General features: G+C 43.8%; 1 protein-coding gene across 1 annotated transcript in view; it reads left to right on the plus strand.

The window, feature by feature from the left end:
• LOC148538416 (3 beta-hydroxysteroid dehydrogenase type 7-like) overlaps positions 1–20,247 on the plus strand; it is a 79,719-nt gene that overhangs the window by 19,872 nt on the left and 39,600 nt on the right. The window contains exons 4-5 of the mRNA XM_088455530.1: positions 3,659–3,758; positions 18,824–18,986. Coding sequence (XP_088311656.1) covers positions 3,659–3,758; positions 18,824–18,986 — 263 coding nt within the window. The remainder of the gene's footprint in view (positions 1–3,658; positions 3,759–18,823; positions 18,987–20,247) is intronic.

The following is a 20,247-nucleotide window of genomic DNA, read 5'->3' on the forward strand; positions in this document are numbered from 1 at the left end:
GTTTAGTAAATATACCTCTTGTAGTGCTATGCAGCAAAAAGAAAATGCAGAGAGACTCTGGCCCTGATTCAGAGCTGGACGCTCTGAAAGAGCGCTCGCTCTGAATCTGGGCGTTTTGGGGTTTTTTTGTGCGGCCTCCTGGCCGCTCGCAATAGCTGTGGGTGATAAGCGAGCGGCCAGGAGGCCGCACAAAAAAAACCCCAAAACGCCCAGATTCAGACCATCACGACCATCGGGCTTGCGACGAGACCCTTGTGGTAGGGTCTCGTGGCCGCAAGCCCCAGAGAGCTTCTGGCTCTAATAGAGCCGGAAGCTCTCCCACTGACATTACTGGTGATGTCAGTGGGGCCACCCACAAATGGCAGGCGTTCGCTTGGGAACGCCTCCGTTCGTGAAGCCACCTCCCGGCCACGCCTACCAAACGGGGCGAGCTGTCAATCGCCAATCGCCATCGACAGCTCGCCCCCTTTGGTGCGAGACCCGGAGCGACGGAGCACCCGTCGTTAGCCGAGTCTCGCGCATGCGCACGACGGAGCCAGCTCCGTCGTGCGCATGCCCAGTGGGCAAACATCGACCCGGTTGCAAGCGCTCAGCGCTTGTGACCGGGTCTGAATCAGGCCCTCTGAACCTAATTCAGCAGCGTACGCTACTGCACCCAGTGACGTATGTTGATCCCAGTCCCCCGGGGGCAAGTTAGAGTTTGGTTACGCCCCTCCCTCGCCCCCCCCAGAAAAAAGGGAATATAAATATGGTGAAAATGTATCTATCTATCTATCTATCTACACACACGCAAACAAACACACTAAAATATAATATATGAAATTGTGAATATGTTTCTATTGTACCTATTCACTATTTGCAATAAATATTTGCAATATTTCCCCTGAAAACACCGTTTTTCAGGAGACATCCGAAAATTTACAGTATCCCCTGAATATATCTAGGGGGGACCACAGCAAATGCCAGAGATATCTGCTGCAGTGCCCTGTTTTCGCCTGTAAAAGCAGTCCCCATAGGTTCTTTATTGTCACCTACCCCTCATATGTTCTGTGCTTTGCTCACCCTTTTCTATGTGCTCTCTCCTGTGCATCGTGTCTGTATTTTATTTGTTGGGCTCCTCATCCCAACTCTCGCCCTGTACTGTATAAACTGACACTGACACCACTTCCCCGTGTTCTTTATTGGGCTCCATATACTCTCTCCTCCCATCTTAAATGTACCTCTCTCTCCCCGACTCTGTGTTCCGCTATGGGCTCACCCCTTCACTTTTCACTTACTGTACCTTAGGACAGCTTCTTGTTCCCTCTCCATCTCTTCTCTGCTACTAGATGGCTCCTCTGATAACAATAGCAGAGCTGGATTATCATATCATGGGCTGCTAGGCAGGTTATAGATTCAGGGCACCTTCATCTTTGATCCAATCCTGCAAAAAATATTTTTGATAAAATGGAGATGAAGTCTAAAAAGCACCTTCTCCATTATAAATGGAAAAAATTATATATATACTCACACAATATGTATATATGCATACACAGGGAGAATACCGTCCCAAGGCTCAGATGTACTGAATTATTAGAGACAGTGCAGCATGAAGGACTGCCACTGCTGCACTGTAAGTATAGCTGGGCCTATCTACTGTATGTCCTTTTACTGCCTTTAACCCTATTGGTGCGGCTTGTCAGTATATCTGGCGGACATTCAACCTCACCCTCTGAATCCAGGCTCACTTGCCTGTACGCCATTTTTTATTTATAAAAAAAAATCAGTCTAGTGACCTGTCTGCAACAAATTGTTTATTGTTACCTAAACCAGAGGTTCTCAAACTCGGTCCTCAGGACCCCACATAGGTCAAGTTTTCCTGGTCTCCCAGTAGGTGCGCAGGTGTATTCATTACTCACTGGCACATTTTAAAAGTTCCACTGGTGGAGCTAATTATATCACTTGTGGTCCTGTGAGGAGACCTGGAAAATATGCACTGTTTGGGGTCCTGAGGACAGAGTTTGAGAACCTGTGACCTAAACCATTCAATGACACATTTCCCTCTATCTCTGCCCCTCCTGTCTATCCATGCTTCTATATGTGCCCCTTCTGTCTGTCCGTGCTTCTATATGTGCCCCTTCTGTCTGTCCGTGCTTCTATATGTGCCCCTTCTGTCTGTCCGTGCTTCTATATGTGCCCCTTCTGTCTGTCTGTGCTTCTATATGTGCCCCTTCTGTCTGTCTGTGCTTCTATATGTGCCCCATCTGTCTGTCTGTGCTTCTATATGTGCCCCTTCTGTCTGTCCGTGCTTCTATATGTGCCCCTTCTGTCTGCCCGTGCTTCTATATGTGCCCCTTTATGCCTCTCTGGGCCTGCTCCTGCCTCTCTGTGTCCCCTTGTGCCTCTGTGACTCCTTGAGTCCTTTTACCTCTATCTGTGTCCCTTTACACCTCTGTCTGTGCCCTCATGTGCCAGTTTCCCCCCCTTCGGCCAGGTTTCCCTTTCTGGACTCATCTTTCTATATTTCACCAACTCTTTGTACTGTCTCACCATGCCCCCCTCCCTCCCCCACTTACCTTACATCACCTACTCAGTTAAATTGCAGCTTCCTTTCACTTTGTTAGGCTTACCTGCTCCTATAGTCCAGCTGCAAACGCAACCTATTTAGTGTTCCTGTGTGTTATCCATGGCCAGGGTCTCCCACGGTCACAACTGGTCTCCTGTTGGTCAGTGAGCGGTGCGACTCGAGTACAAGTGCCTTGCCACCAACTTCCTTCTTTCCCCCTGGCGCCATTGGGTCCCGCGGCTCCGCTCCAACCACACACTCCCTCCCCTCCAATCATCTGCCAGCTGCTTATAGCACCGCTCACTGCACCCCCTCTGTCTCAAGACAGGTCTGAGTCTGGGACAGATACCAGATAGTAATGATCAAGTCATATCATGCCGGGAAGAGGGGCTGTGACGGTGTGCTCAGGCGCCATTGTTAGAGGGGCGAATATATTGTGGAGGAAGGTGCCCCTTTCAGGGCTGGCGCCCAGAGGCGCGTGCCTCAGTTATCTCCAGTAGTTCCGTCCCTGAGTGCACTGCTGAACACAGATTCCCTATGGTCGGGAATCTGCACAGGCGCTTGACTGTCGTTTGGGGGCAGCGACGGCCTCCGTTTCCCGAAACAGAGGCGTTTCACTGCCGTTGGCGGGGAGGGAAGAGGCCAGGATCTCCATCGACTGACGGAGATTTCCTGGCCTCTTCCTCTCATCTGCGGTGTCCGACTTCTGTGACCCCATGGGTCACTTAGCCGCCCGATGTTCCCGTAGATTATCCGATGCTGCATTGGACAACGCAGCTCCGATAGGTTATGCAGCAGGAAGAGTGATGCCTCCTGCTGCATTACCATATCTGCAAAAACAGAATTGCAAAGCTGCTTGCATGCAGCTTTGCAATTCCGTTCAGTATTGAATCAGGCCCTCTAAGCAATAAGAATACTGATTCTCTAAACAATTATTTTACTCAGCACAGGTTCCTTCATTGCTGTCTACAGAAATGTTGACTGAATTTTATCCTGCCCATGTCTCAGTAGGACAGATGGTCCCTTTGCTGGAACTAGGTCTCAGGATTTCTGATAGTTACCAGCAGTGATTAACCATAATTATTAAATATATCCTGTTTATTTGATTTTAAGATTCACAGAAGAAACTATATTTGAGGGTGAACTTTCGCTTTCATATGGAAAAACCAAGGCTCGTGCAGAAAAATTGATCCGCTTGGGAAATGGCCAGCAGGTAATATAATAATATAATGTAATATAATATATGCTAATATAATATTTACATAACTCTGCAATGGTTAAATCCTTGCTTTTATTTCCAATGGTAAGGAAATAATATTGCATGAAAAGGTGCATATTTATTATTCTGTGTCGTTCACCTCTTAATTAATAGTGACTACAGGATGAAAAATATTTTTTTAGTAAACTTATGTGGGGTAGACACTTGGCCGAGGGATCGGTCGTTTGTTCGACCTGACAACCGACTGACTGACCGATTTGGTAAGTATGTGCCTGTGCATACACACTTACCAATTGGCCGACCAATATGTCTGGCAGGGAGGAACCAGTGTCAATGCCGGCGGTTCCTGCAGCCAGCATATGTCAGTTTTGTCGTCCATATACACTAGCAGATACGCACATTATATCTGTACGATTTATCGCATTTGCCATGCTGCATGGCCGAAGTGATGTAACTGTGAACGATATTACATACCTACAGATGTACTGAATGATATATTGTTAGTTGGCTGTACAAACGATATATCGTACAGTGTGTATTCAGCATTATCCTTTCCACACTATTGTTAAATTTACTAAAGTTCTATTTTGGTCGATTTTGGTGTCTTTGGTGTATTTGTAGGTAATTTTCATTCGATTTTGCAACTCAGAGATTTACTAAAACCAAAATCAACTATAAAATCGAATATAAAATTGAATCTCGACAAAAACCGAACATCGACTAAACATCAATACTTTCACATAGGATCCCCTAATTTACTAACATAGATGAAAATTTACTTCAAAACCGACAATCAAATCCCAAAATAAATATACCTGTTTGGAATTTTGGGAGAAGCACAGCACAGATCCCTCTGATCTGTGCATGCTACTTAGGGTTAAAAGCACCTAAATAGTTAAAGAAAAAATGGCATAGGGTCCCTTCCTAAATCCATAACCGGCCCTTGACCTTTCAGCCTGGTCTGGTCAGCCCAGGGCTGGCAATCCCCGGAAAGTGGGACCCCACAAAAACAATGGGGTTCCCCTTTCGAGCATCAACCAGCCCTGCATTCCTGTTGGTGGTGGATGCAGAGGTAATAGTAGTAGTAAAGGGTTAATATTGTTTTTCACAGTGGTACTAGAGGTACCAGCTTGGAACTAAAAATGCCAGCAGGTTGCTGGCACCGGTAGCCCCACTGTGGAAAAAATATAAAAAAAAACACAAGACACACAGCGAAAGTTTTATTATTTTAATACATATTCACTTACGCAATCGCGGGGGCAGGGCTTAGTGCCGGGGGCAGGGCTTAGCGCCAGGTGGTAGCAGCGGCGGCTGGTCGGCGCATGCACGGGCACTTTGTCACGGTATTTTTTGTGAAAATACCGGGACTAGTGTGCGTTGGGATTCGCAGTGACAGAGCTTTATCGCAAGCTCTATCCTTGCAAGGGATTTGTAGTAAATCCCTGTGATATTGCCTGAATTCGCAATGCAAATTCAGTCAATAATATCACGCTACAATCTGCATTCAATATGCGGATTGTAGTAAATAGAGCCCTAAGTGTGAACTGACTTCCCAGATGCTGCACGCTTTCATGAAAATAAAAACTTTGTTTAATAAAAAGTAAACTTAAATAGAAAATAAATGACAAAACAAATACTCAGCTAACACCATCCATTACTTGTACCACGACTGTCCATAATAAATAGGCTTCCTTACGCATTGCATGGGGAAGCATTTGCAGGTGGACCCAGGGTAGCCGAGGGCTGAACGGGGCCTGGCTCCTGGGAGGTGTGAATAAATCCGGGAGGTGTGGCCACACCCCTCCATAACAATAAAGCATTGAAATACTCTGCACGGCGCCAGGAAGTAGGCCTACAAGCTGCAAAATGATACATTTGTCAGCAGCTGACCCCGGCCCAAGTAATCAGTAACTCTGTATGCCCCTAGGTGGACCCCGGTGAAGACTACCATTGGCAATAGTTATCACCAGGATGGGGCTTTCATAATTAGGAAGAAGCCCTAAATCATGTAAAACTCCAGTTTCCACAGGATTTTTGGTGTTTTTGCTGTTGATAAATAAACCGCTATGTTAGGCTACTTTTTGTGTTTGACTCCCTCACTGCTTTCATTCATTATTTTATCCAAATCCAATTGAATACTTTTAAAAATAAAAATAATTTTTATCTTCTTGGACTGTTATAAGTTGATATAGTTGTTCTACTCTATTATTATTTTTGTTATTATTAATAATAATAATATTAATAATCAGTGCTATTTTTTAGCAGGAACAAGCAGGAACTCAGGGCTCGATTCAGACCCGCTCGCTAGATGCGTTCGCTCACTAGATACGTATGCAAATTCAGCTAACTAACAGCAAGGCAGGCGATCGCATGGCAAGGCATTATCACGCCCACTATGTCTTAGCGTGTGATGGCATTGTGTATGCAGATGTCCACAGCCTGTCTTTAGACGTCCACTTACGCATGTCATCTCCAGGAAGTATATGCAACCATCGGTAACATCGAGTACCATCGGATGCATATGCAGCACTTGTGGTTGACCATACCCTACCGCAAGCACTGCGAGCGCTTCAGTGTAAAATTACTGAACCTCTCATTAATTATGACATAATGTCCTGGGCCAAAATGTATTTTCCATAAGATAAGTTTTAGTTTTAAGTAGGGATGAGCGGGTTCGGATTCAAGAGTTCCGAACCCACCCGAATTTAGCATAACCGAGTCGGATCCAAGCAGGCTCGGAGGTTCCCGCCTTACTCGGATCTCGAAACCGAGGCAAAACGATAGAGTCTGAAATCTCGCAGTTTGCGAGTTTTCGTCTCTATGATCAATGTAGTATATAAGGGACAACGCGACGGACGCCATTTCACTTCAGCTGTGGAGACTGAACAGGGTGGGTGGGTAGTGTAGGGCTAGGAGAGGTGCTGGTGCTATCTGCTGTGTCCTGTGCTGGTGCTGATCCATTCTGGTCTCTGGTCACGGTGCTGTCACTGTCACTGTGCTGTCTGCTGATCCATTCTGGTCTCTGGTCACAGTGCTGTCACTGTCACTGTGCTGTCTGCTGATCCATTCTGGTCTCTGGTCACGGTGCTGTCACTATCACTGTGCTGTTTGTGATCATCCATTCTGGTCTCTGGTCACAGTGCTGTCACTGTGCTGTCTGCTGATCCATCTGGGCTGTCTGCTGTGTCCTGGGCTTGTGCTGTGTCCATCTCTGGACCCAAATTCTGGACTACAAAAAAAAAAGTAAAAAAAATAAAAAAATATAAAGTGTCTTTTATATTTTTCTGTGTGCACGTGCATGTGAGGCTTAACCACAGTAGCGAACAAGAGCAAGCCAGCAACGCACGTTGCAACCTTGTGCTGCCCGACTACAGTCGTGCTAAAAAAAAAAACAATAAAAGTGTCTTATATTTTTTCTTCTGTGTGTGCTCGTGGGTGTTAGGCTTAACTGCAGTAGCGCATAAGAGCCAGCCAGCAATGCAGGTTGCAACAACCTTGTGCTGTCCGACTCCAGTCGTGATCCATTGGTGCTCTGGGCCCAAGTTCTGCTGGAGCTGAAAAAAATATAAATCATTTGTCGTTTTTTCTAATATTTTTGTGTGTGCGCACGACTGCACGTGTGTTAATTTTGTAACCGCACCTTGGCGCACATTGGTGATTGTGACACTGCTTCAAGACTGCAGAAAATATGGAGGGCTGTCACATGACAGGAGAGCAAGGCCAAGAACCACATGTTGTAGCTTCCGCCAGCAGTGCAAGGCCATCAACTTCCTCGTCCTCTAGGAAGGCCCATGCCCCAGGGCTTAAGTCACGCCATCGATATGGTAAAGCAAGTTTTACTGAAGTTAAGAAAAACAATTGAAAGGATATTTGCCTTTAGATAAACAAAAAATTGGCAATATGCCATTCACTACACGAAGTGGAAAGGAAAGGATAAGGCCTTGGCCTTTCTTTATGAAGACTGCTGATAGCCCTTCTGCTTGTAGTAGTAGTGGTGGTGGTCCAATTAAAAATGTGAAAGTTGTTAAGACAGCTCCGGGAAAACCAACTGTGTGCCCTGAGAAATCGAAATCACAAATCCTCGAGGAGAGTGCAAGTGTGTCCGCGGTTGCCATGTGTGAGCCCGATCTAAATACTAGTGTACTGGAGGATCCTCCAAGTTCCAACATTTGTGTGCCCTCTGTAAATGTGGGGAAGGGCAGTCAACATCTTGCACATGTAGTCATTGAGGATGCTTCTGTGGAATTGCACATGGAGGAGGAGGATATTTTGGTAGTTGAAGACGCTAAGGATGATGAGGATGTTGATGATGAAGATGTTGGTGATGAGGATCTTGATGCCGAGGATGTCCTTTGTGTAAGTAAGGCAACAGGTGTTGCCCAAGGTTTGAAAAAGCCAAAGCCCATTGTTGTCATGCTGGGGCAAAAGTAAAAAAAATCTACTTCTCACGTGTGAAATTATTTCCATCCCGATCCTGACAACAGTTGTCAAGCCATATGTGCCTGTTGCCATGCAAGAGTGAGTAGAAGGAGGGACCTAAACCACCTAGGAACCTGCTCCTTCTTACGTCACTTGGAGCGCATTCATCAGATATCAAAGTGTATGTCGCCAAGTTCCAAAACTCAAAATGTAACAAGTCCAGTGTCACCTACCTGCTCCCTCTCTGTGGGATCCAAGCGCCTTCGATCTCCAACACCAACACCTGCATCATCACCTACATCCTCATTCGTGATCGGAAGTAATTTAAAAAAACAATTGACTATTAAACAGTCCTTTGATAGAGGAAGTAAGTATAACAGCTGTCACCCAGTTTCACAGCGGATTACTGACGCCATGACAGCTGTGCTAGTATTAGATGGTGAAATAATAGAAAATGAGGATGATAGTGTGGAGGAACTGCAAAATGAGGATGAGGTTGAAATTTGTGTCCTATCTGATGCTAATGTGGATGTTGATGATAAGGATGTGGTTTGCGTAAATCAGCCGCCAGTGGCAGCAGTTCTTGCTAATGATAAAAAGAAAGCCAGAAAAGCAACGTCTTGGGTTTGGAATTATTTTAATCTAACAGTTGTGAAGGCAACTGTTCTATTTGTAAAGCCAAAGTTAGCAAAAGAAGGGACGTTAACCATCTAGGCACCTCCTCCCTGTTACGTCATTTGCAGCAAGTTCATGCAATTTGTTTAACAAAATTATAATTTGTAAATTAATAACAAGCAGTCCAGTATCAGCTACCAGCAGTTTGGACCATAACATGCAATCTCCACCACCAACACCCTCATCATCAACCTCCTCCTTAATAATTGAAGGTAGTCCTTCCAAAAAATGTTTTGTGGGGCCCAAACAAACCAAGGAGTTCAGCCACGAAAGTGTCAGTCCTAGTCGCTAAAGTGGTTTGTTAAACTGTGCATGTCCTTTTTAATATCCCACATAAGAGTGGGTGGGAGGGACAATTCCATCTTGCACCTCTTTCCTTTACATTTGGCACAATTTGGGGCAATGCCGACTGACATTATTATAGTTTATTAAACTGCCATCCTGTCTGCCACTGCTGTGTGGCAATGTTTCATAGATGTCTGATATTTTTTTAAACTGCTGTGCGTTTGTGCTGCTGCTCTGTTGCTTACTTTAGCCACCCAGCTCGCTGCAGCCTTTGACCTATAGTGGCGATTAATAGTGAAATCAATATTGTGAGCTGTGAGGTGGTTAAAAATGCCTGAAAATCATTGTTAATAAGGTTAATAATACTGTAGGAACAAAAACAGGCCCAAATTATGTGGTTTTAGCTGTTTTTATGATTTTTTAAGAAAAAAATCCAGATCCAAAACCAAAACATGAAAACAAAACACGGAGGAAAAAAATCCAAAACCAGATTCAGATCCAAAACCAGGGGAGATCCAGATCCAAAACCAAAACACAGGAATCGGTGCACATGTCTACTAGTTTTAAGTTCCTTTACAGTGCCTTTGTTTCTAAATAATATATATATATATATATATATATATGTATATATATAGATATATATATATATATATATATATATATATACTAGGGGTGTGCACCGGCCACTTTTCGTGTTTTGTGTTTTGGTTTTGGATCTGGATCTTTCTTCGTGTTTTGGATCTGGATTGGTTTTGCCAAAACCACCCTTCCGTGTTTTGGGTTCTGGGTTTTGTGTTTTGGATCTGTATTTTTTTGAAAAAAAGCATAAAAACAGCTAAAATCACAGAATTTGTAGGTTTTTCTGCTCCTATGCTATTATTAACCTCAATAACCTTAATTTCCACTCATTTCCAGTCTATTCTGAACACCTCACACCTCACAATAGTGTTTTTATGTCCAAAAGGTTGCACCGAGGTAGCTGGATGACTATGCTAAGCGACACGAGTGGGCGGCACAAACACGTGACCCATCTAGGAGTGACACTGCAGTGGCAGACAGGATGGCAGTTAGAAAAACTAGGCCCCAAACTGTACATAATGCAAAGAAAAAAAAGAGGTGCAAGATGGAATTGTCCTTGGGCCCTCCCACCCACCCTTATGTTGTATAAACAGGACATGCACACTTTAACAAATCAATCATTTCAGCGCCAGGGTCTGCCACACAACTGTGGCTGAAATGATTGGTTCGTTTGGGCCCCCACAAAACAAGCTGGCAATTAATCTGTCCCTGCACAAACTGGCTCTACGGAGGCAAGATGTCATCCTCATCCTCCTCATCCACCGATTCCTCACCCTCTTCAGTGTGTACATCCTCATCCTCACAAAGTATTAACTCGTCCCCACTTGAATCCACCACCACAGGTCCCTCTGTACCTTCTGGAGGCTGGTCTCCCTGGAAGAGCTGATAATTCATTTTGATGAACATCATCTTCTCCACATTCTGTGGAAGCAACCTCCTACGCCTTTCGCTGACAAGGTTCCCGGCTGCACTAAACACTCTTTCGGAGTACACACTGGAGGGGGGGCAACTCAGGTAAAATAGAGCCAGTTTGTACAGGGGCCTCCAAATTGCCTCTTTTTCCTGCCAGTACAGGTATGGACTGTCTGACATGCCTACTTGGATGCTGTCACCGATGTAATCCTCCACCATTCTGTCAATGGTGACAGTATCATATGCAGTGACAGTAGACATGTCAGAAATTGTTGCCAGGTCCTTCAGTCCGGACCAGATGTCCAAACTTGGTCCTGCCTGCCCTGCATCACCGCCAGCGGGTTGCTTAGGATACCTAAGTTTTTTCCTGGCAGCCCCAGTTGCGGGAGAAAATGAAGAAGGAGCCGTTGACGTGTCACGTTCCGCTTCAGCTGACAGTGTGTTCACCTGCAGGTCTTTGCACCTCTGCAGGCTTGTGTCGGCCGGAAAGAGAGACACTACATAGGCTTTAAACCTAGGATCGAGCACGGTGGCCAAAATGTAGTGGTCTGATTTCAACAGATTGACCACCCTGGAATCCTGGCAAAGTGAATGAAGGGCTTCATCCACAAGTCCCACATGCCGAGCGGAATCGCTCCGTCTTAGCTCCTCCTTCACTTTCTCCAGCTGCTTCTGGAAAAGCCTGATGAGGGGAATGACCTGACTCAAGCTGGCAGTGTCTGAACTGACTTCACGTGTGGCAAGTTCGAAGGGCTGGAGAACCTTGCACAACACGGAAATCATTCTCCACTGCGCTTGAGTCAGGTGCATACCCCCTCCTTTGCCTATGTCATAGGTGGATGTATAGGCTTGTATGGCCTTTTGCTGCTCCTCCATCCTCTGAAGCATATAGAGGGTTGAGTTCCACCGCGTCACAACCTCTTGCTTCAGGTGATGGCGGGGCAGGTTCAAGAGTGTTTGCTGGCGCTCCAGTCTTCGGCACGCAGTTGCTGAATGGTGAAAGTGGCCTGAAATTTTTCGGGCCACCCAAAGCGTCTCCTGCACGCCCCTGTCGCTTTTCAGAAAATTCTGCACCACCAAGTTTATTGTGTGAGCAAAACATGGGACGTGCTGGAATTTGCCCAGATGTAATGCCCGCACAATATTGGTGGCGTTGTCAGATATCACAAATCCCCAGGAGAGTCTAAGTGGGGTAAGCCACTGGGCGATGATTTCCCTCAGTTTCTCAAAGAGGTTGTCGGCGGTGTGCCTCTTACTGAAACCGGTGATACACAGCGTAGCCTGCCTTGTAACGAGCTGGCGTTTCTGAGATGCTGCTACTGGTGATGCTGCTGCTGTTGCTGCGTAAGGTGATACATCTACCCAGTGGGCTGTCACAGTCATATAGTCCTTAGTCTGCCCTGTTCCACTTGTCCACATGTCCGTGGTTAAGTGGACATTGTGTACAACGGCATTTTTCAGGACACTGAGGACACTTTTTCTGACGTTTCTGTACAGTCTCGGTATCGCCTGCCTAGTGAAGTGGAATCTAGACGGGATTTGGAACCGGGGACACACTACCTCCATCAATTGTCTAAATCCCACTGCACTAATGGCGGATACCGGATGCACGTCTAACACCAACATAGCAGTCAAGGCCTCAGTTATACGTTTTGCTTCAGGATGACTGCTGTCGTACTTCATCCTCCTCGCTAAGGACTGTTGGAGGGTCAATTGTTTAGTAAAAGTAGTGGTGTTCCTACTTCCTCTCTGGGATGATGAACGACTCCCAGCAGCAGCAACAGCAGCAGCGGCAGCAGTAGGCGTAGCAATGCAGGATCCTCCGGAGGAATCCCGGATAGGAGAGTCAGTCATGCCAGTGACATGGCCTGCAGGACTACTTCCGATCCTGACTAAGGAGGAAATTGACGAGGAGGGAGTTGACGGTGTGGTTTGCAGGCGCTTGGATACAACAGGACAACGGGATTTAGGTGTCCCTGGACTGCTTACGGTCTTAGCCAAAGTTTCTGAACTTGACAGTAACTTTTTATGAACGCGCTGCAGGTGCCGTATAAGGGAGGATGTTCCTAGGTGGTTGACGTCCCTACCCCTACTTATTTCACCTTTACATGTGGTACATATGGCAAGACAGTTGTTGTCCGGATTTGGATAGAAATATTGCCAGACCAAACAGGTGGAATGTTTGGTCTTCTGCCCAGGCATGACCGTGATGGGCTTTTTCATCCCACGGACAACAACTGTCTCCCCCGGAGCCTGATTTAAACAAACCACATCACCATCAGAATCCTCCTCGCCAACTTCCTCCTCAGCGCCAGCTACACCAGTATCCTCATCCTGTTGTACTTCAACAGTGACATCTTCAATTTGCATATCAGCAAGTGGACTGTGGGTGCTCCTTTCAGCACTTGCAGGGGGCGTGCAAATGGTGGAAAGAGCCACCTCTTCCCGTCCAGTGCTGGGAAGGTCAGGCATCGCAACCACCACCACACTTGGACTCTCCTTGGGGATTTGTGATATCTTCTTAGAAAGCACAGTTCTTCGCTGTGCTTTTGCCAGCTTAACTCTTTTGATTTTTTTAGTGGGAGGAGGGCTTCCATCGTCATGTGAAGCTGAACCACTAGTCATGAACATACTAGGGATCGACCTTAGCCTTTCCTTACCACTCCGTGTCGTAAATGGCATATTGGCAAGTTTACGTTTCTCTTCAGCTGATTTAAATGTCTTTTTCAAGGTCATTTTCCTGAACTTTGCCATTTGGGATTGTATGTGCCCTCTACTATGACATTGGGCATCGGCCTTGGCAGACGACGTTGATGGCATGTTATTGTCTATGTCATGACTAGTGGCAGCAGCTTCAGCACTAGGAGGAAGTGGTTCTTGATCTTTCTCTATTTTATTTTTATCGGAGAAAGTTTGGTCCTCCATTTATGTTATATCAATTTGATATATACGTGCGGCTAAACACAGAAAATAATTTTTTTTTTGGTTTGGACTGGAGTGTACTTTCGGGGGTTACAGCACCCTTTAACGGTCAAGCCAGCCGGCCCTTTACTTATGACACAGGCGCACGCTTGGCACTACTTTGTTGATGCACGTGCGGCTACTGCGCACACAATTCACAAACACAGAAAATAATTTTTTTTTTGGTTTGGACTAGAGTGTACTTTCGGGGGTTACAGCACCCTTAACGGTCAAGCCAGCCGGCCCTTTACTTATGACACAGGCGCACGCTTGGCACTACTTTGTTGATGCACGTGCGGCTACTGCGCACACAATTCACAGACACAGAAAATTATTTTTTTTTTTGGTTTGGACGGGAGTGTACTTTGGGGGTTACAGCACCCTTTAACGGTCAAGCCAGCCGGCCCTTTACTTATGACACAGGCGCACGCTTGGCACTACTTTGTTGATGCACGTGCGGCTACTGCGCACACAATTCACAAACACAGAAAATAATTTTTTTTTTGGTTTGGACTGGAGTGTACTTTGGGGGTTACAGCACCCTTTAACGGTCAAGCCAGCCGGCCCTTTACTTATGATACAGGCGCACGCTTGGCACTACTTTGTTGATGCACGTGCGGCTACTGCGCACACAATTCACAAACACAGAAAATTATTTTTTTTTTGGTTTGGACTGGAGTGTACTTTCGGGGGTTACAGCACCCTTAACGGTCAAGCCAGCCGGCCCTTTACTTATGACACAGGCGCACGCTTGGCACTACTTTGTTGATGCACGTGCGGCTACTGCGCACACAATTCACAAACACAGAAAATAATTTTTTTTTTGGTTTGGACTGGAGTGTACTTTCGGGGGTTACAGCACCCTTAACGGTCAAGCCAGCCGGCCCTTTACTTATGACACAGGCGCACGCTTGGCACTACTTTGTTGATGCACGTGCGGCTACTGCGCACACAATTCACAAACACAGAAAATAATTTTTTTTTTGGTTTGGACTGGAGTGTAAATTGCCACAAAGTTTCTACAGCGCTGTACAAGGAATACACATATAGGGGTATTCAATTTGGAGCGAAAAGGTCGGAATCGGCAATAAATTATCGCCGATTACGTCATTTTCGACGATTTCAATTATCCCCGTATTCTATTTCAAAGACTTTTCGCAGGTTCGAAAAGTCTTTGAAAAAGCACGGGAATAACTTTTCACCACTGAATAGGTGGCGAAAAAAAGTGCAGAATTGGGGTTTAGGGATGCAGGCTTAAAAAAAATAGCCTGCATCCCTGGGAATGTCATTTTAAAATAAACTGTGTCAAAAAAAGTTTAAAAAAAATAGGGACACCCCAAAAAAATTATTTCAAATTTGGGGTGAAAAAAAAAATGGGAAAAAAGTGTTTAAAAATAGGGAAATAGGTTCAGGGCTATTTTGCAAATATGCGGCAGGTGTATTCTAGAATAGGCTATTAGCGGCAGGTGCATATTTGCAGAATTTTTAAAAATTACTTTAGGGACATAAAAATGTGCTAGTACCCATTTTCATGTACCCCAAATTTGATGGGACCACTTAAAAAATGAAAAAAAAAACCTAAGTGCTCTTCTGCAACACTTCTTCTATGTCAGGAAAAAAACACCTGCCGTGGCTATTTAAAACCCGACTTTCATTTGCAGGCTAAAACGAGGGTACCCATAGTGATCCCCCATGTTTTTACAGCTTTAGGGGGGTCCTACAATTTATTCCAGGTAAATTTCATTATTTTCGCCGATCCTACTTCGCCGGGTCCCGTTTTCGTAGCTTTTAAATTGAATACGGGGATAAAGCGGGCGCGCGCCCGATACTTTATCCCAGGAAAATCTCAGATGTGGAGCGAAAAGTCCAGCACGGACTTTTCGCTCCCATATTGAATACCCCTCATAGTAGCAGTTTAACTTGACATATCATAAGTACAATGTAGTGTAAATTTACATATCTAGGTAAAACATACAACAAAAAAATTACATATTAGGTAGGATGAGGACAATAAGTTCTATTTGGCTATGCTTACTTTACGCAAGCACTGAAATATCTAGGGCGAGATTACAGAGAAGTAGGAAGAGACACAAGGGAGCATTAAGTTATAGAGGTCAGGGGAGGAGAGATATATTTGCGCATCTTCAGCGGGATCTGGTCTAAAGATCTACAGTAAAAAGGTAGACAATGTCTAGATAGACAACAGATGTTAGATAGTTAATAGGTCGACAGGGACAAAAGGTTGACACACTAAAGGTCGACATGTAAGAAGGTCGACAGGTACAAATGGTCGACAGGGTCAAACGGTCGACATGAAAAAAGGTAGACACAAAAATGGTCAACAAATGAGGTGGAAAACAAAAAATAATAGTAGCTCTAACCAGAACATTGCAAACTGTGCCTTAATTCATTCATTCAACGATTGCACACTAATATTGCGGGAACCGTGAACATATTTTGTGAAATTTTGTGAAGCAGAATGGAGTATGCCACATATCCCTGTTTCCTCCTCTGTTTTTAGCGAGGTGAAACTGGGGTTGCTGATCTAGACCGAATACAGATACTGTAAGGGTGTGTTCTCGCGCCTTACGGCCGTTTCAGTGTATGAGGCTTTTCCGTTATGGTTGCCTCTACCCTGGTGCAAGATCCTTTCTGAGGATGAAAATCTTGCATTACCTAAAATTCCAACCAGCACTAGAGATGCTAGTGGCGAAATTGGGGGAACAAAAAGTGTGGGGTCCCTTTGATATTGCTTAACCAGTTCTTGTTCTGTCAGCCAGGGCTGGTGGCACTATAGCAGGTATACTGGCAGCTTGGTCATAATACAAAACTAGGTCTATGCTACTCAGCAAGGGGCTCTCCTTAGGGGGATCTGGAGGTTTGTTGATCTCCTCACAGGAGCACATTTAAAACAAACTGTGTTCCAGCAGTCTTATATATCCACATACCAGGGATCATCATTTCAAGTAGTGAGACATTTAATATATTCATTGACACTAAGGGGTCTATTTACTAAACAGTGTTAGGAGACAGAGTGAAAAGTGATAAGGTGCCAGCCAATCAGCTCCCAACTGTCATTTTTCAAACACAGCCTGTGAGATGACAGTTGGGAGCTGATTGGCTGACACCTTTTCACTTTTCACTCTGTCTCCTAACACTGCTTAGTAAATAGACCCCTAAATCCCTCTCTCTACTTTCAGATGCATATAAGGCAATTTCTAATACAGCATAAACCATTAAGCTAGGTTATAATATGCAGAATGCCCTTTTTAAGGTGACTGGAGCCAACCATTGATATTTATTCAGTGGGTTCAATTTCAGCATAGTGTTTACCTTCTCTATAAATGATACTCTATAAACTTGTCATTTATAAAATAAAAACCTAATAGAATGTTTGACTGCCAACATTCCAAAACATAACATTGGGATAAAATTGACCACGCTCCTGAACAACTGAACCCACTACCTCATTTGCTGGGAACATAATTCCTACATGTTTAGTTCCTTCTCTATCTAACCGTGAGAATAAGGACAGGTAAATCAGGACTGTTATCAGGTATACATGTGTAAGAAGATTGGAGGGGTTGTGGGGATTTTGATCTACTGCACAAGTTGGTAGTAAAACTACCACTATACAATAGTCAGACTGTTGAAAACAGAATAGTTTATACTAGTGGTGGTGCTCCTTAGCATAACAGAATGGCAAAATATAGTTTGGAAAGAGAAGACTCTGATCGTAGGGCCCTTTTAAGATAAGGTTTTCATGAAACACAACATTTAATGTGATAATATAAAATAAATATAATGGACTTACATTAAATCTCAAAAAATATGGTGCTGGAGTGTGGGGGATAGGAATATGGGACATTATTTCCCTTGTTCCTATGAGCGGTGAAGTATTGACAGAAAGGTACTACACAAGAAAACATAAAAATACACAAATATAAAATTAAAATGTACCATATTTCAGTAAAGGTAATGTAACCAGATGGTTGGCTTAACATTGACATACACATATTCATTTCTTGTACAAATTCGTTGTAGGAAATATTAAATCCAATAACTCTGCCCCTTTAAGTGTTATTCACTATTAAGGTAACACATGATGTCTGGTACTGTAAGGTAAAGAATCTTTAGGAAAAATAGCCTGTTTTCTAGTTTCTGCTGCTCACCGTTTGCTATGAAGCAGTGACCGGTGACTGAGAGACCTATAATCACAGTTTATCGTAAGAAACAACAGGCAATATCAGCATATGTCATCAGCTGTTCTTTTCTACTTTTGACTGTCATACCATAAGGCATTGAACAGCCAATAAGACAACTACTGATCCAATATTAGTTGCTGATAGGAAAGGTAAAATAGAGCAAAGTACAGGATGAGGTTCTCCTGTTATAATATAATACACATTTGTGTTTATATAGGACCACTTAAATAACGCATTGCCCGCTGATGTATATGCCTCTTATAAGTTTCTGAGAAATAACTAGTAATCTTCAAAAACAGCAGTTTTTGTGCAATAATAGTAAAAATATGACTGTATCAACAACACATGATTTGTTAGTAATTAGTATAGAAGCGGTGAGCACCTGTAGTCTGGTCCTTCTCTGCTACAGAGTATCACAAGAAATAAAAATTAGAGGGGCCAATCCAAGCATGCAAATATAAAACTCGTGTATATATGTACATTGCCTAAATGAAAGTTCCAAAGTAACCTATTCAGTATTGAACTATAGAGAATTTGCAAAAAAAGGTATTTAGTTCCTATGTTGATAGGTCCAGAATGTTGATGTTTAAAATGTTGACATATTCAATCATAATGTAGACAGGTTCATAATGTCGAAATGATGCATGTCTACATTATGAACATGCCAGGGTTTAGGGTTAAGCTACGGTTAGTGTTGGGCTGTGGTTAGGGTAAACTAGTACTGTCAACATCAGTGCTGCCGACATGTATAATTTTGATATTACGAACATGTTGAAATGATGTCAGTGTTGACAAGGTGACCATATCGACATCCTGAATGATGACATGTAGACCATGTTGACATTCTGGTGTTAACATTCTGAGATTTGACACTCTGAACGTTGACGTGTCATACCGCACACTGTGAGATACAGGTAACCTGTCTTTGTTGCAAGGAATAAACAATACATTACATATATATATTATATACAGTATATAGTGCACACTTCAACAATCAATTCATTTTCTGTCATTTTTTTCCAGACCAGCAAAGGAGATAAACTCGTCACATGTGTCATTCGACCAAGTAACGTCTATGGTATAAAGGTGCAAAACTTGCTGGATAGTTTCCAATCTGCAAAATCTAAGAATAATCAGATAAACTACTTTGAACTTGAAAATGTAGAGAAGAACTTTGCATATGTTGGTAAGGATGACGAAATCAAACATTACGTTGTCACCAGTGTGTTATTTGTGCTCAAATACTATAATGGAGGCGACTACTGTAGATTTGTTTCATTATACAATAGGTATTGAACAATTTATATCCAAAATCCCATAGTCTACTCTTTGCAGAGCCCTCTAATTAGTCTTTATACATATTGGCAAAAATGATATTCTAACCTCCGGTGCCGTCTAGAGAGGTGACAAGCCTGAGTACTGGGGGTGTTGCCAAATCCAGGGGAGGCGTGGCCATGCCCACTATCCCAAAAATAAATGTGAAAAGGGGTCACCGGGCGGGGGCTGCTCAGCCAGGAGCAGATTTTGGGAGATCAGTGATCGCTACCTTCCCCCTGCACATCATACAGGGAGAGAGAGGACTGACTGCCGCTAAACAGCAGCAGCAGTCTCCTCTCTCTCCCTCTTTATGTGCCACTGCCAGTTACCAGAGGTGGGAGTCAGCAAGCACAGGCCCAGGTAAAGAGGACCCTCCCCCACCCTCTCGGCGCCCATGCTAACCTCTGTAGAGATCTGCTCTGATTATTTCCATATGACTGATATACAGTATAATAATATATCTTGCAGAAGATCTCACATTATTGTAAAGTTACTGGTACTGACTTGTAGATTGATTAAAACTTACAGTAGTAAAATTCATCGATAAAATCTAAAAAAAAACCTTGTTTGTATAGCAAAATATTTCAAACCTTGGGGAAAATAGGCCTCACACACTGAAACAGTAAGTGAATTAAAGTCTTAAACATAACATACAGTTAGGTCCATATATACTGTATTATACACTGACACAATTTTTGTTATTTTAGCAAAACATATTCAAGCTACAGTTATATAATGAAAATGGTTTTAAAGTGCAGACTATAAACTATAATTTGAGGGTATTTACATCCAAATAGGAGGAAGGGTTTAGGAATTACAGCTGTTTCATATATAGTCCCTATTTTTCAAGGGACCAAAAATAATTGGACAATTAACTCAAAAACTGTTTCATGGACAGGAAATTATCAATTAAGCAGGCAAAAGGTCTGGAGTTGATTCTAGGGGGTATATTTACTAAAGTGCGGGTTTTTAGAAGTGGTGATGTTGCCCATAGTAAGTGTGGCATTTGCATTTGGAAGCTCTTGCTGTGAACCCACAACATGCATTCAAAGAACTCTGAATACAAGTAACACAAGCCATCCTTAGGCTGAAAGAACAAAACAAAATCATCAGAGATAGCTGGAACATTA

Source organism: Taudactylus pleione, unplaced genomic scaffold, assembly GCF_031769625.1.
Source record: "Taudactylus pleione unplaced genomic scaffold, aTauple2 ptg000040l, whole genome shotgun sequence".
NCBI lineage: Eukaryota > Metazoa > Chordata > Amphibia > Anura > Myobatrachidae > Taudactylus > Taudactylus pleione.